Genomic DNA, 17,355 nt, shown 5'->3' on the forward strand with positions numbered 1-17,355 from the left:
ACCAGCATCTGGCTCCAGAAGGGAGGATGTCATCCATTCAGAGGGGAACAATACACAGTCATTGTCCATCCTCTTGCCAGATCCCTGTTCTCATTTCTTGTATGTCTGTCTTTCAGCCAAGAAATACTGCACTAACCTCTTAACTAGGCTCGTTGCCTCCGGTCTTCTATCTTCTGAGTTCCATAACTACTCCTAGCATGATTTCACTGTGTATCATTCTTTGCTTCAAACCTTGCAACAGCTTATCACTCATTCATTGATTCATTCATCCATTCAGTTATTCGACAAACATCTTTGAGAGTCTTATATTTTAGGAACCATTCTAGGTGCTGGTGGTTCAAGTAGAAACCAAGACAGGCAAGATACCTGTTCTTGTGGAACTTACATTCTAAGGGAGTCAAGATTAAGGCTCCAATGCCTTGTCTTGGCATTCAGGGATGGTCTTTGTGTCTTTTCTCCACCTGGACCTCTGGATACCACTTTTTACTCACTATCTACCTACATATGCCTCAGGTCAGGATACCGAAGTTCAAAGGGTGCAGTGGTGAAAGGTTTCATCCAAAGACATATAGCCACTAAGCATTAAAGTTGGGATTCAATCCATATATGATGGCTCCAAAGCCTGGTGCTCTTGTATGTATATTCCAGGTTCTGGGCATACAGTAGGGGCTCCAAAGCTACTTCTGGACTATAGTCTCACATTTATTTTTCCTTTCGTTGATACCATCCTAGGCCAGAGCATACTTCTTCTGGTTAACCCGAACAACAGATCATAGAGTTCGCTTGCAAAGATTCTAAGACCAGGTCCCAGAGTAACCCTACTCAATGGAGAACCAGTCAGTGTGAGGGACAGGTGGGGTTTGAGAGGGCTTTGTGAGCTGAGGAGGCTCCAGGGATCCGGGTTTGTTATAGACTCCAGGGCTTCTGGGGTGCCTAAGGATTCCGTGGACTTTGGTAATCCCACAGATATTGGGGACTCCAGGTAGGCACGTAGTTTTCATAGGCTTCATGAGCTCCACTTTATCTTGCTTTTTCTGGAAGTTTAAGGTAAGCGGTGCTACAGAGCAGGGCAAAGAAAGAAGAATATTGGAATAAGTCGAGAGGTGAGGTATCCAGTTCTTAAATGGACAGAATCCTGTCTCTCCCTATGAGCACAGAATTACAGCAATGTGGAGCAGACATTGGCTTCACCTTTTCTCAGAACCCCATGACTGGAGCCTGCAACCCGTCTTCTCTCAGTGCCCCTCCCTGTGCATTCCTAGCACTGGGAGCCACCCAATGTTCCCCAGACTCTTCTGGGGAGTTCTGCCTGACTTCCCCAGGGAGGATCAATCCCTCCCTCCTCAACTATAACCCCTGTCCCAGCCCTGTTGCTGCAAGGCTACCTTCCCACCAGCCTGCTTGCTCTCTGAGGACAGGGGCCTGGGTCTGACCCATTTCTGAGACCCCAGCATTGCCCAGCATGGAGGTTGGGAGATACTGCAGGATATCTTGGTGGAATTTAACAGCTGCTTGGTTTATCCACAAAGGGACACCAGCTCCAGTGCAGGGTTTAAGGAGGGCAGCAGAGCATTTCCAGTCCTTGAGGATTGTAAATGGTACATAACACTGAGGCCTGTCTCTTCCAAGCCCTGCTGAGGATATGGGGTGCAAGGTAAATGAAGACCTTGGCTTTGGTCTGGTCTCCAAGCACTTCAGGCTAACTTGGGCCTGTGGTATCTACAGACCGTGTTTTCTACAATCTGCCAAACACTCAGAGACCAAAGCCTTTGGCTTCCACTCTGATGCCACAAACACTGTTAGGGATTCTTTCAACCCCGTTCTCAATGGGGACTCGGTGTGAAGGGGTGTGTGTGTGTGTGTGTGTGTGTGTGTGTGTGTGTGTACATTGCTGATTCTAATGCGCTTTAAGTTATTTGTCTTAATTTTCATCCTTCTTCCCCTGTCTGGGCCTTGGCTTCACCATCTATAAGATGATCTGCAAGCACATTCTGGCATTCTAGGTGCCCCATAGGACTGATGATGGTAATTCCTTTAAACACTGTATGTGCCTCTCCTTGTGAGTCTTACTGCCATTATGCTGATAGTCTAGACTCCAGACGCAGTGGGTACCCACCTATATCTCACTCTCTGAAGATGGAGTGATTGTGGATTTTTCTGGCTCCTTAGGCTTCAGAGACAGCTTGGGTTCTTGGCATGCTCTGACTTTTGGGCTCTTTTCTGCTTTGACCGCTGCAATTTTCTTTGCCAGCTTCATTCTGATATGTTTCACCCTAAGGAAATGACCCCCCCCCCCATCAGTTCCGGCTCTCTGTCCCCCACTGGGCTCTGGTCTTCACCAGAAGTTCTGGTTTAGAGCTTCAACGACACCACTGGCTTGCTGTGTTATCTGGGGCAAGCCACACAGCCTCTCTGGGAATCGGTTCCATCCTCTGTACAATTGGGAAACCTTGCTTATTGGGCTGTGGGGCTCAGCTGAGGTCAGCCATGAAAGGGCTTTGCAAACTGTAAAGGATTGTTACTGGTCTTTAGGTGCAGCTGATTATACTTTAAAAATAGCTCCCCGGTTTGCCCTGCCACCTTGTGGCTCCTCTTTCTCACTCCTGATAGCCAGTCGATCCCAAGTGTCCCATCATCTCTCTGACTGCCCTTCATCACTTAAACCCAGCTCAAACTGGGCTCTTTATTACGTAGTCTTCCTGCCTGGCCTCATGCCTCTGGCTCCTGCCCTCTGGTCTGTGTACAGACACCTTGCACTAGGAGCTTTTCTTCCCTGCTTAACACTGTTCCTCGGCTCCCAACTGAGGATCAAGTCCAAGACACTTGGACTGGCCAGAGCCCCCCTTCCCCCCCCCCCACCCCCTCTCCCCCCGCTGAAGTCTCTGGCCTGACCTCTGGCAGCTCTGCCCTTCTCACTCTGGGCTTCTAGCCAATACATTTAGCCAAGTTTCGAGAGTCTTTATGAACTAACACCAAGAAGCTTTCTCAACTTCATGTTCAGCCATTTCCCATCACTGTCAATGCATCTGACATTGCACACAGACACCGGCAATTCCTCAAATGTGTCTCTGGGGTCTGCATATGCTACTTTCCACCCAGCAAATGAGCACTCAGCCCCTCAGGGCCGCTTTAGACAGCACCCCGGGGAGCTCCACTGGCTTCTCCGTGGCTGCCACTTCCTCCTTTGCTTTCTCCTTTATGAAATTCACTGAAAGCCTCTGTCCCTTGGGCCTTGTTTGTGGCTGAGCATAGTCCTGAGGGCCCTGGACTGTGGTGACCATGTTTGGTGCCTCCTTCCCTTACCAGACCCTGAGCTCCTTGGGGGCAGGCGTTCTGTCTTTCCCTGTCCCCGCCAGCACCCAGGCCAGGGCCTGCTGGGTACGGTTTTAGCCCTGGTACTCACATGAGTGGGATGAGGCAGAAAAACAGCAGGGAGGCTGCAATGGCTCCATAGACAACACCCTGGATCAGCCCTTTCATGAAAGTCTGGGGAAGAAAAGAACTCTTTCCTGGAAGGAGAGAGCATGTGAGAAAGTCTTCTGTCCTGAAAGCTTGGAGTTGGAGTCCGAGCTCTGCTCCCTCCCCAGCTCACTCCCTCACCCAGATACCAGGCCCCCTCTACCCTCACTTGGCATCAGTAGGATGCTCAAAGCATGGGTTCCATTTTGGTTCTTCCCCTCACAGAGAAGGCTTGTGCTCATTTTTGGCTGCTCTGTCAGGCTGATGGTGCTGTTGGCCCAGGGGGCGATTATGGTGGAAGTCACGTGGACACTGCTATCCACACTGTTCGCACCCACGGGAGCCCCTCCCATCCACCACTGCACGGAGGGTGTGGGGATGCCATAGAAGGAACAGCTGCACAGAAGAGTCTTCTCCAAGGAACAAGAAGAATAGAGCAGCCTGGCAGGTGCTGTGGGGAGGGAGGATCAGCAATCAGCAAGCATCCTGACTTCCTTTCTCCACTTCCTCCAGGACCCAGCCTTCTCCTTATTTGTGACTCCCAAAGGAGCTTCCAAAAGACTTTCTGGAAGCCCAGAGGAGCTGGGCTTCACAGACAAGTTCCCCTTCATCCTTTCTCCTCATCTGGCCTCAAAGTGAACGCTGGACCTGACTAATGGCAAGGGAACTTTCTGAGGATCTACATTGCCTCTGAGCCGTTACCTGACCCCCACCTCCACCCCCAGGCTCTTCCTGCCATCCCTCAGGCTCTGCTCCTTCCCAGTTCCATCTGTGATCAATTTCTTCCTCTCTCTCTCTTACTGTCCAGATGCTGTTGGGCAAGTCACTTCCCTTTCTTTATGCTTTCTCAGTTTGGAAAATAGGGGTATTTGCTGAACTGTATCATGCTGTCATCGATGTAAGAATAAATGCCCTGGAGCACCTGGGTGAATCAGTCGGTTAAGCATCTGACTGTTGATTTTGGCTCAGGTCATGATCTCATGGTTCCTGAGTTTGAGCCCTACACTGAGCTCTGTGCTGACGGTGTGGAGCCTGCTTGGGATTCTCTCACTCCCTCTTTCTCTCTCTCCCCCCAGTAAGTAAATAAACTTAAAAAAAAAAAAAAAAAGAATGAATGCCCTATGGTTGGCAGTGTTCCTAGCTGAGTACATGGTAAAATGTTCCCCATTCAATAAATAGAGCACCTTTCTAGATTTTCTTCTTCCCAGTCCCAAGTGGCCTTTGAGCACTCATCCTAAGCAGAGATTGCATGGTGTTTTCTGAGTAAGAACATTCGAGCCTGCTTCACTCTACACAGAATGGGTGGGACATGTTATCCACTTGGTGACTTTCATTGGTTGATAAATAAGGAACAGTCACCCTCTTCAGGGTCTTCAACAAGGAATCAGTTCTTAGCATTACTGACAAAGCATACGTTGTCACCGGGAGTCGTTTGAGATTACTGGAAGAAAGGGGTAATTTTCTCTTAAAGAGTACCCCTTGATCTTGGACTTTTCATCTGGGTCACATGGAGGCAGGGGGATGAGGAAGTTTCAGGGACTCTTCCCGACTGCTGTCCTCTGGATTATGTATTTTTACCATCTGGGAAAGCGTGCCTGTGGACAGTGACTGACAGACATGGGAAAACTGACTACCCCTGGGTTTTCCAGCATTTTGTGCTTCTCGTACCTTCAACCTCCTTGGCTGAGCGCCCACCCTCACCCCTAACTCTGCTCCCTGACCCAATCTGCTCTTTGCCCCAGACATCCCCAGCCCTGCCGGGACCCGACACACAGATGTCTAATCCATGTTGGTTATTTGGTACCCTAACCCTTATGTCCTCTTCTCAGACCTCTGCAGCCTATCCCCCCCTGGTCCTGGCACCTCAGACACCTCCAGCACTGCCCCTCACCCCACTCACCCATCTGCAGCAGCAGTGGTCCTCAGGAAGAGGAGGGGCCCGGGGTCTTTGCCTCAGCTGACTCTCACATCAGAGCCATGTGGTTCAGAAGGGACGAGATGGCAAGTAACTGAAAGGGTGTGGGTGGGAGAGCAGAAAGTATTCTTAGCAAGCCAGGGGCTTCTGTTTCTGGTCATCCTGGAGGTCTGTTCATCCTCAGAAGCAGGAATTACATGGGGTGAGACGTTCAAGAGCATCTAGGGACAGGAAGCACCCCGATGACTTCCGGGGGGGGGGGTTCCCAATGCTGCATCTCCTTCTTTCTCCCTTGGTCTTTCCCTCCCAGACCCAGCCCACTTGGGAGAAACTCAGTTACCATGTCCCTTGGGTTCTCTCTCAAAGCAAATGGGGTTTCATGGAAGGGCTGTGCGCCTCAGAGGCACAGGACCAGTCCGGGTGTTTGGCATAACCCACAGGAACCATGAGAGGAATTGCCTAGAGCAGGAGCGACTCAGGCCAGGTGGCCAGGGAGGAGTGATGGTCCAGAAGGACAGGCTCTGCATCAACAGCAGAGAGCCGGATGCAGGGCTCTAACTCACGAACCGTGAGATCACGACCTGAGCTGAAGTCATTCAACTGACTGAGCCACTAGGCACCCCAAGGATGGGACAACGTTAACAGATCCTTTGGGAAAATGGGAATGGACAAGAATTCCTACCTCTGATAGGAGAAGTTCCAAACTTCCTTGCTTTGCAAATGAGATTCTCCACAATTTTGCCTCACCTTTGCTGTTCCCCCCTGCGCCTTTCCCAACATTTTCCACACCAAAGGGAAAGTGCTGCCTTCTCCAATGTTCATCTTACACATCTTTCCCCCTTTCACAGCTTTTCCTCTGGCAACTCTGCTCCGCCCACCTTCAAATCCTACTCCAGTTTCAAAGCTGAGTTGAGTGCCACTTCCTGCATGCAGCCTCTCCTGATCTCCCTGCCCGGTCAAAAGTGCAGAAATCTCTCCCCTTTCCAGAAGGACCCAGTTATTTCCTTTGTTGTTTCTTGAGGAAAGAGTCAGTTTTTCCCTCCTAGTAGAGTTATTTGTTTTTATGCAGCCAAACAACAACTCCTTATCCTGCTCTTCATTACTAACAAACCCAACTTTGTTTAGCGGTGCGTTGTTGCAAGTTAAAGTACTACTTTGGGGGCGCCTGGGTGGCGCAGTCGGTTGAGCGTCCGACTTCAGCCAGGTCACGATCTCGCGGTCCGTGAGTTCGAGCCCCGCGTCAGGCTCTGGGCTGATGGCTCAGAGCCTGGAGCCTGTTTCTGATTCTGTGTCTCCCTCTCTCTCTGCCCCTCCCCCGTTCATGCTCTGTCTCTCTCTGTCCCAAAAATAAATAAACGTTGAAAAAAAAATTGAAAAAAAAAAAGTACTACTTTGTCCTCCTTTGCAGGTAACTTGGGGCACGTGACATTGTTTTATTGGAAGTGGGCTGAGGATTCCCGGGAAAGTCTTCCTTTCCTGATATTGTCATTTCTTTCCTCCTTGTCACTTTCTTCTCCTTCCTCCCTAGAATATGGATGTGATCCTGGAGGTAGAGCAGCCATTTGGCAGCCATGAGGTAACCACGAGGATGAACGCCACGCATGAAGGATATTCTAGCAGAATAGTTTGAGGAGCCCGGTCCCTGATGGCCTTGTGTTACTGCTACACCAGCTCTGCACAGCCTATCTCTGTTCATCTCTTTGGATGAGGAAGACAAATTTTTATTTGGTTAGGTCATTCTAGTTGGGAAACTAACACAATATCTTAGTAGAGAATCTACCTGAGACTGAGCCCTGTAAGGGAAGGCCCTACATCAAACAGACCTTTGTGACCTCAGAAGAGCTTAGAAAATGACCTTGCTTAGGGTGCCTGGGTGGCTCAGTTTGTTAAGCATCTGACTCTTTTTCTGTTTTTTAAGTTTGTTTATTTTGAAAGGGAGAGAGAGGGAGGGGCACAGAGAGAGAGAGAGAGAGAGAGAGAGAGAGAATCCCAAGGAGGCTGCACGTGGGCAGCTCGGAGCCCAATGTGGGGCTTGCTCTCACAAACTGTGAGATCGTGACCTGAGCTGAAATCAAGAGATGGACACTTAAACTGAGCCCCCCAGGCACCCCAAGGGTCTGACTTTTGATCTTGGCTCAGGTCATGATCTCACAGTTTGTGAGAGCGAGCCCTGTGTCAGGCTCTGTGCTGACAGTGCAGAGGCTACTTGGGATTCTCTCTCTCCCTCTCTATCTGCTCCTCCCCACTCAAAATAAATAAGTAAACATTAAAAAAGAAAGAAAGTGACCTTGTTTGGTAGTCACTGACAACATGTTCAACTGTCAGTGTTATCTTTTGTGAAATTATCCCCCCCCCCACCTTTTTTAAAAATAAAGCATTGACTTAAGAGCAGGGGCCCTGGATTTGAGTACTGATTATATAAGCTATGTCACTGATTCACTGGAGGACCACAGACAAGTCCTTTCCCTCTTTGGGCCACGAGTCCTCCATTTCTGCACAAATTCCTGGAAAAGGCAGGATGAGGGGATGTGTCCCCAGTCTATAATACCTTGTGGCAGACACTTCTGGCTTCGGACCCAACAGGTATCCCAGCACCATTTTCCCTGTTGCCTCCACTACAGAGCCTTAAAATAACAAATATTAATGTTCCCAGGTTTCCTTACATGAATGTCCTGGTAGTCAGGTGACACAGTTTTGGTCAAGGAAAGAAAAAAACCTTTCCAACCATATTGATATTTTACTGTTCAGAAAGGTCACTTAAACCTAGAAGGGAAAAAGAAAGCAAAACCCTAAAATTGAACACAAACGAGATCTAGTAAACAAATGAAAACAATGATAACAGAACCATTCTGGAAGAATGTCTATTTCAAGTAACCTTTGAACACAGTGCTCTGACTCTACTGTCTTGAGGGAGACAAAGAGAGTTATCAATACAAACCCTTGGCTTTAAAGAACAAATGCTATTTCCATATTCTGTTCATTGAAAGAGCCTAGAAGCAACGACATATCCCTAGTGATAAACACGCCTAGCACCTATATCTTGGTTTCTAAACAATATCCATCATTGGGCTGGAGCCTGCATAAACCAGCTTTAAAAAGCTGATTATTAAATTTTCAAAAATGTTACAAGCTGGTTGTCAAACACGGCCATTACTAAAAATTAAATTACATAAACTTATAAACAAATTATATTAAAAGCAAAGATGATAATCACTCGAAACTGATTACTCCCTAATTTTTCTAGTGCATTTTACTGTTATCTGTGTCCTTGAGATTATTTGCATCTATTGTACCTGTTTGATGGAAATACCACATAACGGTGTGCTATTGTATCTCTTCCTAACTCTATGTGATGGTGGTAGCTTGAAACTACCTCCAGTGAGAGTGTCTACACAGCAGAGGTTGGTAATACTACAATTCAGGGCTTCTTTTTCCCTTTGGAGATCCGGCTAGTAAATATTTACTAGCATTCCATTGCTAGTATTTCCCACTCAAAGGAACCCCTTCATTTGGAACAGCCTTCCATAAACCAAGCAGCTCTTTGTTGGTCAACTGAGAGCTATTCACTGTCACCACCCAAGTGGCAATAGGATCTGGCAGCTCCTCGGGTGGTAAAAGGAGGGGAAAGAGGCCATCTGCTCCCTAATATGATGACTACCTCCTCACATTCCCATGGTACCAGGTTCCCCTATAAACCATTTCCATTTTATTACAGAACTCTTCTGGGCACGGTCTTCCTTATTATCGTGTTTACCCAAATTACCAAAGATATCATAGATATTTCAGGTTTCAGGATTATTGTACTTCCCTCTGTCCTGTGGGCATTTTCAATCAAAGCTCAATAGCCAGCTAGTTGTCTGTCTCAAATGGAAATTTCCTGATTAAAAAAAAACAATCCCAGTGGTTGCCACTGGGTGGTGCTGGCTGGCTTTTGCCATAAACTGCAGTCTGCATAGACTCCCAGGACTTCACTCTAGTGGTTTTATGGTTAGGAGCTGGCCATATTCCCAAATGTAGAATGTGTGCCATCCAAAATCCAAATCAATCAAACGCTGGGCTTCTGACATGTTTTTTTCTTTTTCCTCACCAGATAGCCTATATTCTTCAAATTAACAACCTGTGTGGGCCTGGGCAATTTTATTGGTTCCCATTTAGCGTATACTGGCTGAAGGGAGGATTTACATGCCTCCTATTTCATACTACTAGGTAAGGGAGGTGTTTCCCAGTCAGACGCGGTATGTACTTACATTCAGATAAAGGAGGAGACACAATGGCTTTACATAAAATCTGTTCAAGTATTCTATTTTTCATCTAAACAAACCCTCACTTTAACTCCTTCAATCCCTCTATTCCCATATCTTCCCAATCTAACTATAACTCCCACTAGCCTCCAGCTTAAGGAGTCCCAGAAACATCTCTTCTCCTGACCATTTTACCACTAATGTGCATGTGGCTTTGAGTCTCCAGCTAGGCATGGAGCCAAAGAACTGAGGCCCTTTTATTTACTTTTTTAAAAATTAAAAAAAAAGTGTTTTTATTTATTTTTGAGAGAGAGAGAGAGCACAAGCAGGGGAGGGGCAGAGAGAGAGGGAGACACAGAATCCAAAGCAGGCTCCAAGCTCCAAGCTGTCGGCACAGAGCCTGATGCGGGGCTCAAGCTCGTGAACTGTGATATTGTGACCTGAAATCAGACGCTTAACCGATTAAACCACCCAGGTGCCCCAAGCATCATCTTTTTTTAAAAGAATACTTATTTATTTTGAGAGAGCGAGCACGAGTTGGGGAGGGGCCATCCAAGAACCCCTGACCAATCATTACCTTGATTAGGTCATGGGACCATCACCTCAAGCCATTTGAAGTTCAGGTCCCATTGTCATATTTGCCTTTGGACTTTTGAAATTCCTCGAAACTAGGGTAACTAGAACAGATTTTATTAGGATCCTTCAAAGTTGGGGGGGGGGAGGTATCTGAGGCTCCCCCTGGTCTACCCAAACTCCAAAAGCACTGCACTCAGACCTTTGTTTTGATCCCATCAATTTCCATTTTATTCATTTATTTTATTTTTTTAATGTTTATTTTTGAGAGAGAAAGAGACAGAGACAGAGCGCTAGTGGCGGAGGGGCAGAGAGAGAGAGAGAGAGAGAGAGAGAGAGACAGAGAGAGAGAGACAGAATCTGAAGCAGGTTCCAGGCTCTGGGCTGTCAGCACAGAGCCTGATGTGGGGCTCAAACCCACAAACTGCGAAATATTGACCTGAGCCGAAGTTGGACACTTAACTGACTGAGCCATCCAGGCGCCCTGATTCATAACTATTTAAAGATTTTTCTCTGTGTTGGGATGAGTCCCTTTGACACTCCCTTCATCTTTCTCCGTTCTCTTGTAAATCATTCACTCTAATGTTCTTTGCTACCCATTGTTCCAACATGACTTTTCCCTTTAGTAGCAGCCCTGAGGCCAGCAGCCATAGCTCAGACTGAACAGAACCCAAGCTTGGACCAGCGTTAGGATCCACTCCAGCTGTTTTCTTTCATTCTAGCTCTTACAGATAAAAGCAACCAAGGGATTGTTACATTTGGCTGGTTTCTTGAGATTTTGAATTTCCTTATGCACCTAGTAAGTCAATTCCTTCAGAGTTGGATCCATAATTTAAAAAAAAAAGAAACATTGGTAACTTTAACTTCCTGTAACTAATTGCAGAACAGTTGCATTTTCATGCCCATGAGTGACTTTGCAGACATGTAGGAATCAAGGGTTCCTCATCCCCTGATTTCACATCTTTGTTCTTCCCAAACCATATGTTTCACTGAGTCAGGTTCTCGCAAATCTCATTTCTGAGGCCAACTGCAAAGTTAGGGAACAGTTCCAAAAAGATGGCCTCACTTCTGACACCAACTGCAGATTTCAGAGGTCTCTAAAACCACCCTCACTTCTAACACCAATTGCAAGTGTTAGGGTCCTCATGACTACTCATAGGTTCGATAATTCACTAGAAATATTCACAGAATTCCGGAAAGCTGTTATACTCATGGTTATTATTTATTACAACTGAAGGATTCGTATTAAAATCTAGCCAGGGAAGGGGCGCCTGGGTGGCGCAGTTGGTTAAGCGTCCGACTTCAGCCAGGTCACGATCTCGCCGTCCGTGAGTTCGAGCCCCGCGTCGGGCTCTGGGCTGATGGCTCAGAGCCTGGAGCCTGTTTCCGATTCTGTGTCTCCCTCTCTCTCTGCCCCTCCCCCGTTCATGCTCTGTCTCTCTCTGTCCCAAAAATAAATAAACGTTGAAAAAAAAAATTAAAATCTAGCCAGGGAAGAAGCACATAGGGCAGAGTCCAGGAAAGTTCCAACCAGAGTTTCCAGCTGTCCTCTCCCTGTGGAGTCATGGACAGTATAACTCATATTTCCTGGTAATGATGTGCGACAATATGCATGGAATATGACGACCTGAGAAGTTCACCCAAGCCTTGTGTCCACAGTTTTTATTGGGCCTTCATCACACGGGCCCGACTGACTGCTCCCAGTCAGTCCCATCACATGGGCTTGGGTCTCCGTCTCTAGGTCCTTCTGAAGTTGAGCTGGTACCACATGATCCAAAGACCTTAAATCACATGGTTACATGATCTGGTGTGGCCGTCCCCTGCCTTGAATCACATTTTCAGACTATTCAGTGTGATGCAAGGCCCCCAGGCAAACAAAGACACTCCTGTCAGGCATGGCATCCTAGGGGCTTAGATATTACTTCCCAGAAGGCCACAAGGGCGAAGGCCAGATCTTTCTTCAAGCTGGGTTAAATACCTTACCACAAAGAATGATAAATGCCAAATCCAGGGTAGCAGTAATTTCTAGGTTTGAGTGGGAAATGTTTCTGGGGAAAGGATATATAAGAGGTATAACACACATTCCTTTTATACCATTTTCACACCTTTCAATATGTCTGAAATATTTCACAATATTTAAATGAAAATCTGATCGTTTGTCATTTATGTAAAAGCTTTATATATGTGTATTACATGAAAATATGTATGTTCACATATAATAATTATGTTCATATATAGCACATTCATAAATGCACAAACATAAATGAAACAAAGGTCTGGAAAGATACATAATAAGCTGGTACCAGTACTTACCTATGGGTAGAGCAGTGATAAGAGGAAAGGTGAAGTAGGATTTTCAGTTTTTATTCTATACACGTTGGCATTGTTTGACACGTAAGTTTGCATTCATGTATTACATTGGGGAACAAATTCTTTTCATAAAGATGAATTAGTAAATGAAAACAAAGACAGGATTGCATAATTAGACCATAATGAAATGTTGAAAACCTTTGACATAAATATTTATTTATGTACTAATACCTGTCAATTCCACCTGTACATCATCTCATTTACTACTCCCAAGAACCTAAGACACTGAATATACAATGTCCATACCATATATGGCCCTCAAGCCTCAACTGTATGAACATGACTCTGATCCTCACTTTGCAGCAACAAATACAAGAAGCCAAACCACAACCTCTGTGGCAATCGACCCAGTACAGTCAGAACTTGGTCAATGAATGTTAGCTTCCCTGTTTTTTGCCCCTGCTTCCAGCTCAGAACCAACCAAAGAAAGTAGACTCTGCTCCCCAATTCAACCACATAAGATACCCCCACTTTCTTTATTTATTCTTCCTTTATTTATTTCTTTGTCTTTCTTTCTTTCTTTCTTTCTTTCTTTCTTTCTTTCTTTCTTTTTTGAGAGCAAGAGGGGCAGAGGAAGAGAGAGAGAGGGAGAGAATCTTAATCTTAAGCAGGTGTGGAGCCTGACATGGGGCTTGATTCCATAACTCTGGGATCGTGACCAGAGCTGAAACCAAGAGTCAGACGCTCAACTGACTGAGCCACCCAAGTGCCCCTCAATTGCCTCCACTTCGAATTAGCTAACCTCCAGCTTCCCCATGATAACACTCTCCTGTCAGACCCTATCTGAAACTCTTTTTCCCACTATGCTGCCTCCCTTTGAGTTGTTGCCACATGCAAGTGATGGTGGCTTGACTCTCCTGTTACAGCTCTGAATAAGCAACTTGTTTGTTCTCACTTGGGTGGTCTTCGTTTATTTCCAGGAACCCTGAGGAATTAAGTCTTACAAAGGCCTCCTTATGGAGGAGGAAACTGAAGCGCAAGGTAGTAAGTGATTTCCTTAAATAAGTTAGAGATGGATCTAAAAGTCAAGTTCCGGGGCGCCTGGGTGGCTCAGTCGGTTAAGCGTCTGACTTCAGCTCAGGTCATGATCTCAAGGTTTGCGAGTTTGGGCCCCGCGTTGGGCTGTGTGCTGACAGCTCAGAGCCTGGGTTCTGCTTTGGGTTCTGTGTCTCCCTCTCTCTCTGCCCCTCCTCTGCTCATGCTCTGGCTCTCTCTGTCTCAAAAATAAATAAAACATTTTTAAAAAATAAAATAAAATAAAATTCAAGTTCCTCTTGCTCCACACCAACCTCCCAAGGAGCAGAAAAGTGTTTATAAACTACCTACATTCTTTGGCCAACAGGCAACAGAGCAAGGGTAGAAAGTAATATTAAAAGTTTAAACATCCTTGCTCTCATCTCAGAAAAATAAAAATAAAAACCAATCACCTAAAACTTAGGAAACATGTCTCTAAATCAAATGAACTAGCACCTAGGAAGAAATCAAGAGTTGAAAGCTCAGAGTCCTTTGTGACTACCCTCTTTTCTCTCATGGCCTGCAGCCATGTCAGAAAATCCTGTGGGCACTGATTTCAAAATACACTTCCAGTCACCTCCACTGCTGTCACCCTGGCCCAAGACACCAGGCTCACTCACCCAGATGGCTGCAGGAACCAACTCACTGGCCTTGCTGCCCGACCTTAGTCCCTGTCCATTTTATTCCCCGTGCTGTGGCCAGAGGGAACCTATCAACACTTCAGTAAGATCCTGCCCCTTTTCTGCTCAAAATTCTCCAGTGCCTCTCATCTCCCTCCAAGTATAAGCCAAAGTTCTGCACGAGGTAGCCCCTCTCCCTTTACCTCTCTGACCTCACCTCCTGCCACTCTACGGAGGCTCTGCTCTCTACTTCAAAGCACAGTCTGGGGGCGCCTGGGTGGCTCAGTCGGTTAAGCACCTGACTCTTGGTTTCAGCTGAGGTCACGATCCCACAATCTCACAGTTTGTGAGATCGAGCCCTGCGTCAGGCTCTGCGCTGACAGCTTGGAGCCTGTTTGGGATTCTCTCTCTGCCCCTCCCCTTCTCTCTCTCTCTCTTTCTCTCTCTCTCTAAAAACAAATAAATAGGGGCGCCTGGGTGGCTCAGTCGGTTGAGCTCAGTCGGTTCAGCTCAGGTCACGATCTCGCGGTCCGTGAGTTCGAGCCCCACGTCGGGCTCTGGGCTGATGGCTCAGAGCCTGGAGCCTGTTTCCGATTCTGTGTCTCCCTCTCTCTCTGCCCCTCCCCCATTCATGCTCTGTCTCTCTCTGTCTCAAAAACAAATAAAACGTTAAAAAAATTTTTTTAAACAAATAAATAAACTAAAAATAAAAGTACAGTCTGCTTCCTCTAATGAGTCTCAAGAAGCACATTCCTTAGTGGTGGCACGCTCACTCATTCTCTCTAGCAACCAACATTATGAGCACCTTGTTTACGCCAGGCACTGTTTTAGGGAAAGGGAATTAAATAAGAATAAGAATCCCTGTCTTCATTCTAGTAGGGAGGGAAGGCAGACAATGAATGAGTTGGCAATCAAGATAATTTGAGGGGCGCCTGGGTGGCGCAGTCGGTTAAGCGTCCGACTTCAGCCAGGTCACGATCTCGCGGTCTGTGAGTTCGAGCCCCGCGTCAGGCTCTGGGCTGATGGCTCAGAGCCTGGAGCCTGTTTCCGATTCTGTGTCTCCCTCTCTCTCTGCCCCTCCCCCGTTCATGCTCTGTCTCTCTCTGTCCCAAAAATAAATAAACGTTGAAAAAAAAATTAAAAAAAAAAAAAGATAATTTGATAGCTAGGAAGTACCATGAAGAAAAATAACGTAGGATAATAGGATAGCGGGTTATGGGATGGGGGGGGGGCAATGGAGAAACAGCTTAGGTAGAGTGGTCAGAGAAAGCCTCTTTGAGGAAGTGACATTTGAGCAGATACCCAGAGGGAGGAAATCCATATCTGCTCCCTTTTTGCATTGCCAATATATTCTCCCCTTCTCTGATTTAAAACCACATTTGGGGGCGCCTGGGTGGCTCAGTCAGTTAAGTGTCTGACTTCGGCTCAGGTCATGATCTCGGGATTCGTGAGCTCGAGCATGTGACGGGCTCTGTGCTGACAGCTCAGCCTGGAACCTGCTTCCGAATCTGTGTCTCCCTCCCTCTCTGCCCCTACCCCCCCCCCCACACACACACTCTGTTTCTGTCTCTCAAAAATAAATAAACATTAAAAAACAAACAAACCACATTTGGATGTTGGAATGAGCCCTGTCTGGGTCCAGGCCCAGGCTTTGCTAGTAAATCACTGAATAACCTTGGTCAAATATTTTCTCCTCTCTAGTTTTCCTTTGATTTCCTCATCTGTAACATGAGTGCATTTTCTGATTTGAGGTGTAGTGATCCATCTAGCTCTAAAATTCTGATTTCTCCTTGCTTTTCTCCTGCAAGGCTTTAGAGATACAGGGATGGCTCTTCATGCACCCTCTTTTTTCCTCCCCCTTATACTTCCCTTTGCCCATCTTTTCTCCTCTTCATTTTACCTTTGGCTCTCGTTGCAAGGGCTCCAGGATATTTTTCCTCCTCAGCACGCTTCCGACCGTGTATGACCTTGGCAGAGTCTAAATGCTACCAACGGCTTTTCCGACTCGCTGCGGGAAGCACCCCACTTTTGGACGACTGGCCTACTTATGCTGACTGGAAAGCTGATTTTCTAGGGACACCAAGGACAAACAGTGAAACTGATTAACCTGCTTACACTCGGGATAACCGTGGGACTAATGACTGAACGCCTCACAGGGGGATTAATTTATTAAGAGACGGATTCAGAGGGAGCATAATTAACAGATGAGCAGGGCAGTCTACCAAGTGGGTGGATTATCAGATTCACTGATTAATTGGTTTGCAAGGGGACTACCTTTTTGACTCATAAGGACGCTAATCTGATCCTTAATCAACAGACCGCTTGGTGGGCTTATTAGACTGGTGACCCCCCCTGGCTGCCCTTGAGGCCGACCCGGTAACCGACTTGGTGGCGGGCTGAATGCACACAGGCTCCTGGTGAACTGAGCCTCCCCAGACGAGCAACCCAGAAGTAGTCTCTGTCCCACCGACAGGCTCCAGGGGGCCTCTCAGGTTGGAGAGCCGTCCTGGCACCCAACCGACCCCCGCAGTGACTGCCAAGCCCAGGGCCGTCTGACTGCCAGAGAAGCCCTGCGTTATGGAAGCCCAGTTGGCGGTTCCAACGCGCCAGGCCGCGCATTCCACGGTAGCCAGCAAAGAGAAGAGGCCAGGAGAGGGCGCCCGACGCCAGCCGGCTTCCGTCGATGGCGCGGGGAAGGTCGGAGGGCAACAGGAGTCCCCTGATCCCGCCTTCCAGCCTTGCATGGGGCGTGTCTACCCTGCAGCCAGTCACCGGCTGCATGGGCGTATCCCGCAGCCAATCAGCGGCTGCACGTGCCTTTCCGCCGCAGCCAATCAAGGAGGCCGCTGAAGCTTGGCAACCCCCAGAAATAGTCTTGAGGACTTGAACCGGTTGTGGTGGGAATGTGGGTGCCCGTTTTCCTTTTATTTTATTTATTTTATTTTATTTAAATTTTTTTTTTCAACGTTTATTTATTTTTGGGACAGAGAGAGACAGAGCATGAACAGGGGAGGGGCAGAGAGAGAGGGAGACACAGAATCGGAAACAGGCTCCAGGCTCTGAGCCATCAGCCCAGAGCCTGACGCGGGGCTCGAACTCACGGACCGCGAGATCGTGACCTGGCTGAAGTCGGACGCTTAACCGACTGCGCCACCCAGGCGCC

The 17,355-nt window shown here is 47.3% G+C and overlaps 1 protein-coding gene across 4 annotated transcripts; it reads right to left on the bottom strand.

The window, feature by feature from the left end:
- Positions 1-291: 291 nt before the first annotated feature.
- On the bottom strand, positions 292-16,970 carry SIGLECL1 (SIGLEC family like 1). Of its 4 annotated transcripts, XM_045441660.1 has the most exons (8): positions 16,566-16,968; positions 16,093-16,262; positions 12,502-12,620; positions 5,360-5,468; positions 3,629-3,910; positions 3,404-3,509; positions 2,123-2,273; positions 292-1,057 (listed from the first exon to the last, which is right to left on the bottom strand). In XM_045441660.1, exons 4-8 carry the CDS (start codon positions 5,361-5,363, stop codon positions 1,043-1,045), a joined length of 558 nt encoding a protein of 185 aa, XP_045297616.1. In that variant the 5' UTR covers positions 5,364-5,468; positions 12,502-12,620; positions 16,093-16,262; positions 16,566-16,968; the 3' UTR covers positions 292-1,042. The 4 variants fall into 4 exon arrangements, with proteins under 4 accessions (XP_045297616.1, XP_045297618.1, XP_045297617.1 ...); XM_045441662.1 differs by lacking the exon at positions 12,502-12,620 and having other exon boundaries at positions 2,117-2,273; positions 16,566-16,970; XM_045441661.1 differs by lacking the exon at positions 12,502-12,620 and having other exon boundaries at positions 16,578-16,968.
- Between the last annotated feature and the right edge of the window lie 385 nt (positions 16,971-17,355).

The sequence above is a fragment of the Leopardus geoffroyi genome, chromosome E2 (genome assembly GCF_018350155.1).
Source record: "Leopardus geoffroyi isolate Oge1 chromosome E2, O.geoffroyi_Oge1_pat1.0, whole genome shotgun sequence".
NCBI classification, from domain to species: domain Eukaryota; kingdom Metazoa; phylum Chordata; class Mammalia; order Carnivora; family Felidae; genus Leopardus; species Leopardus geoffroyi.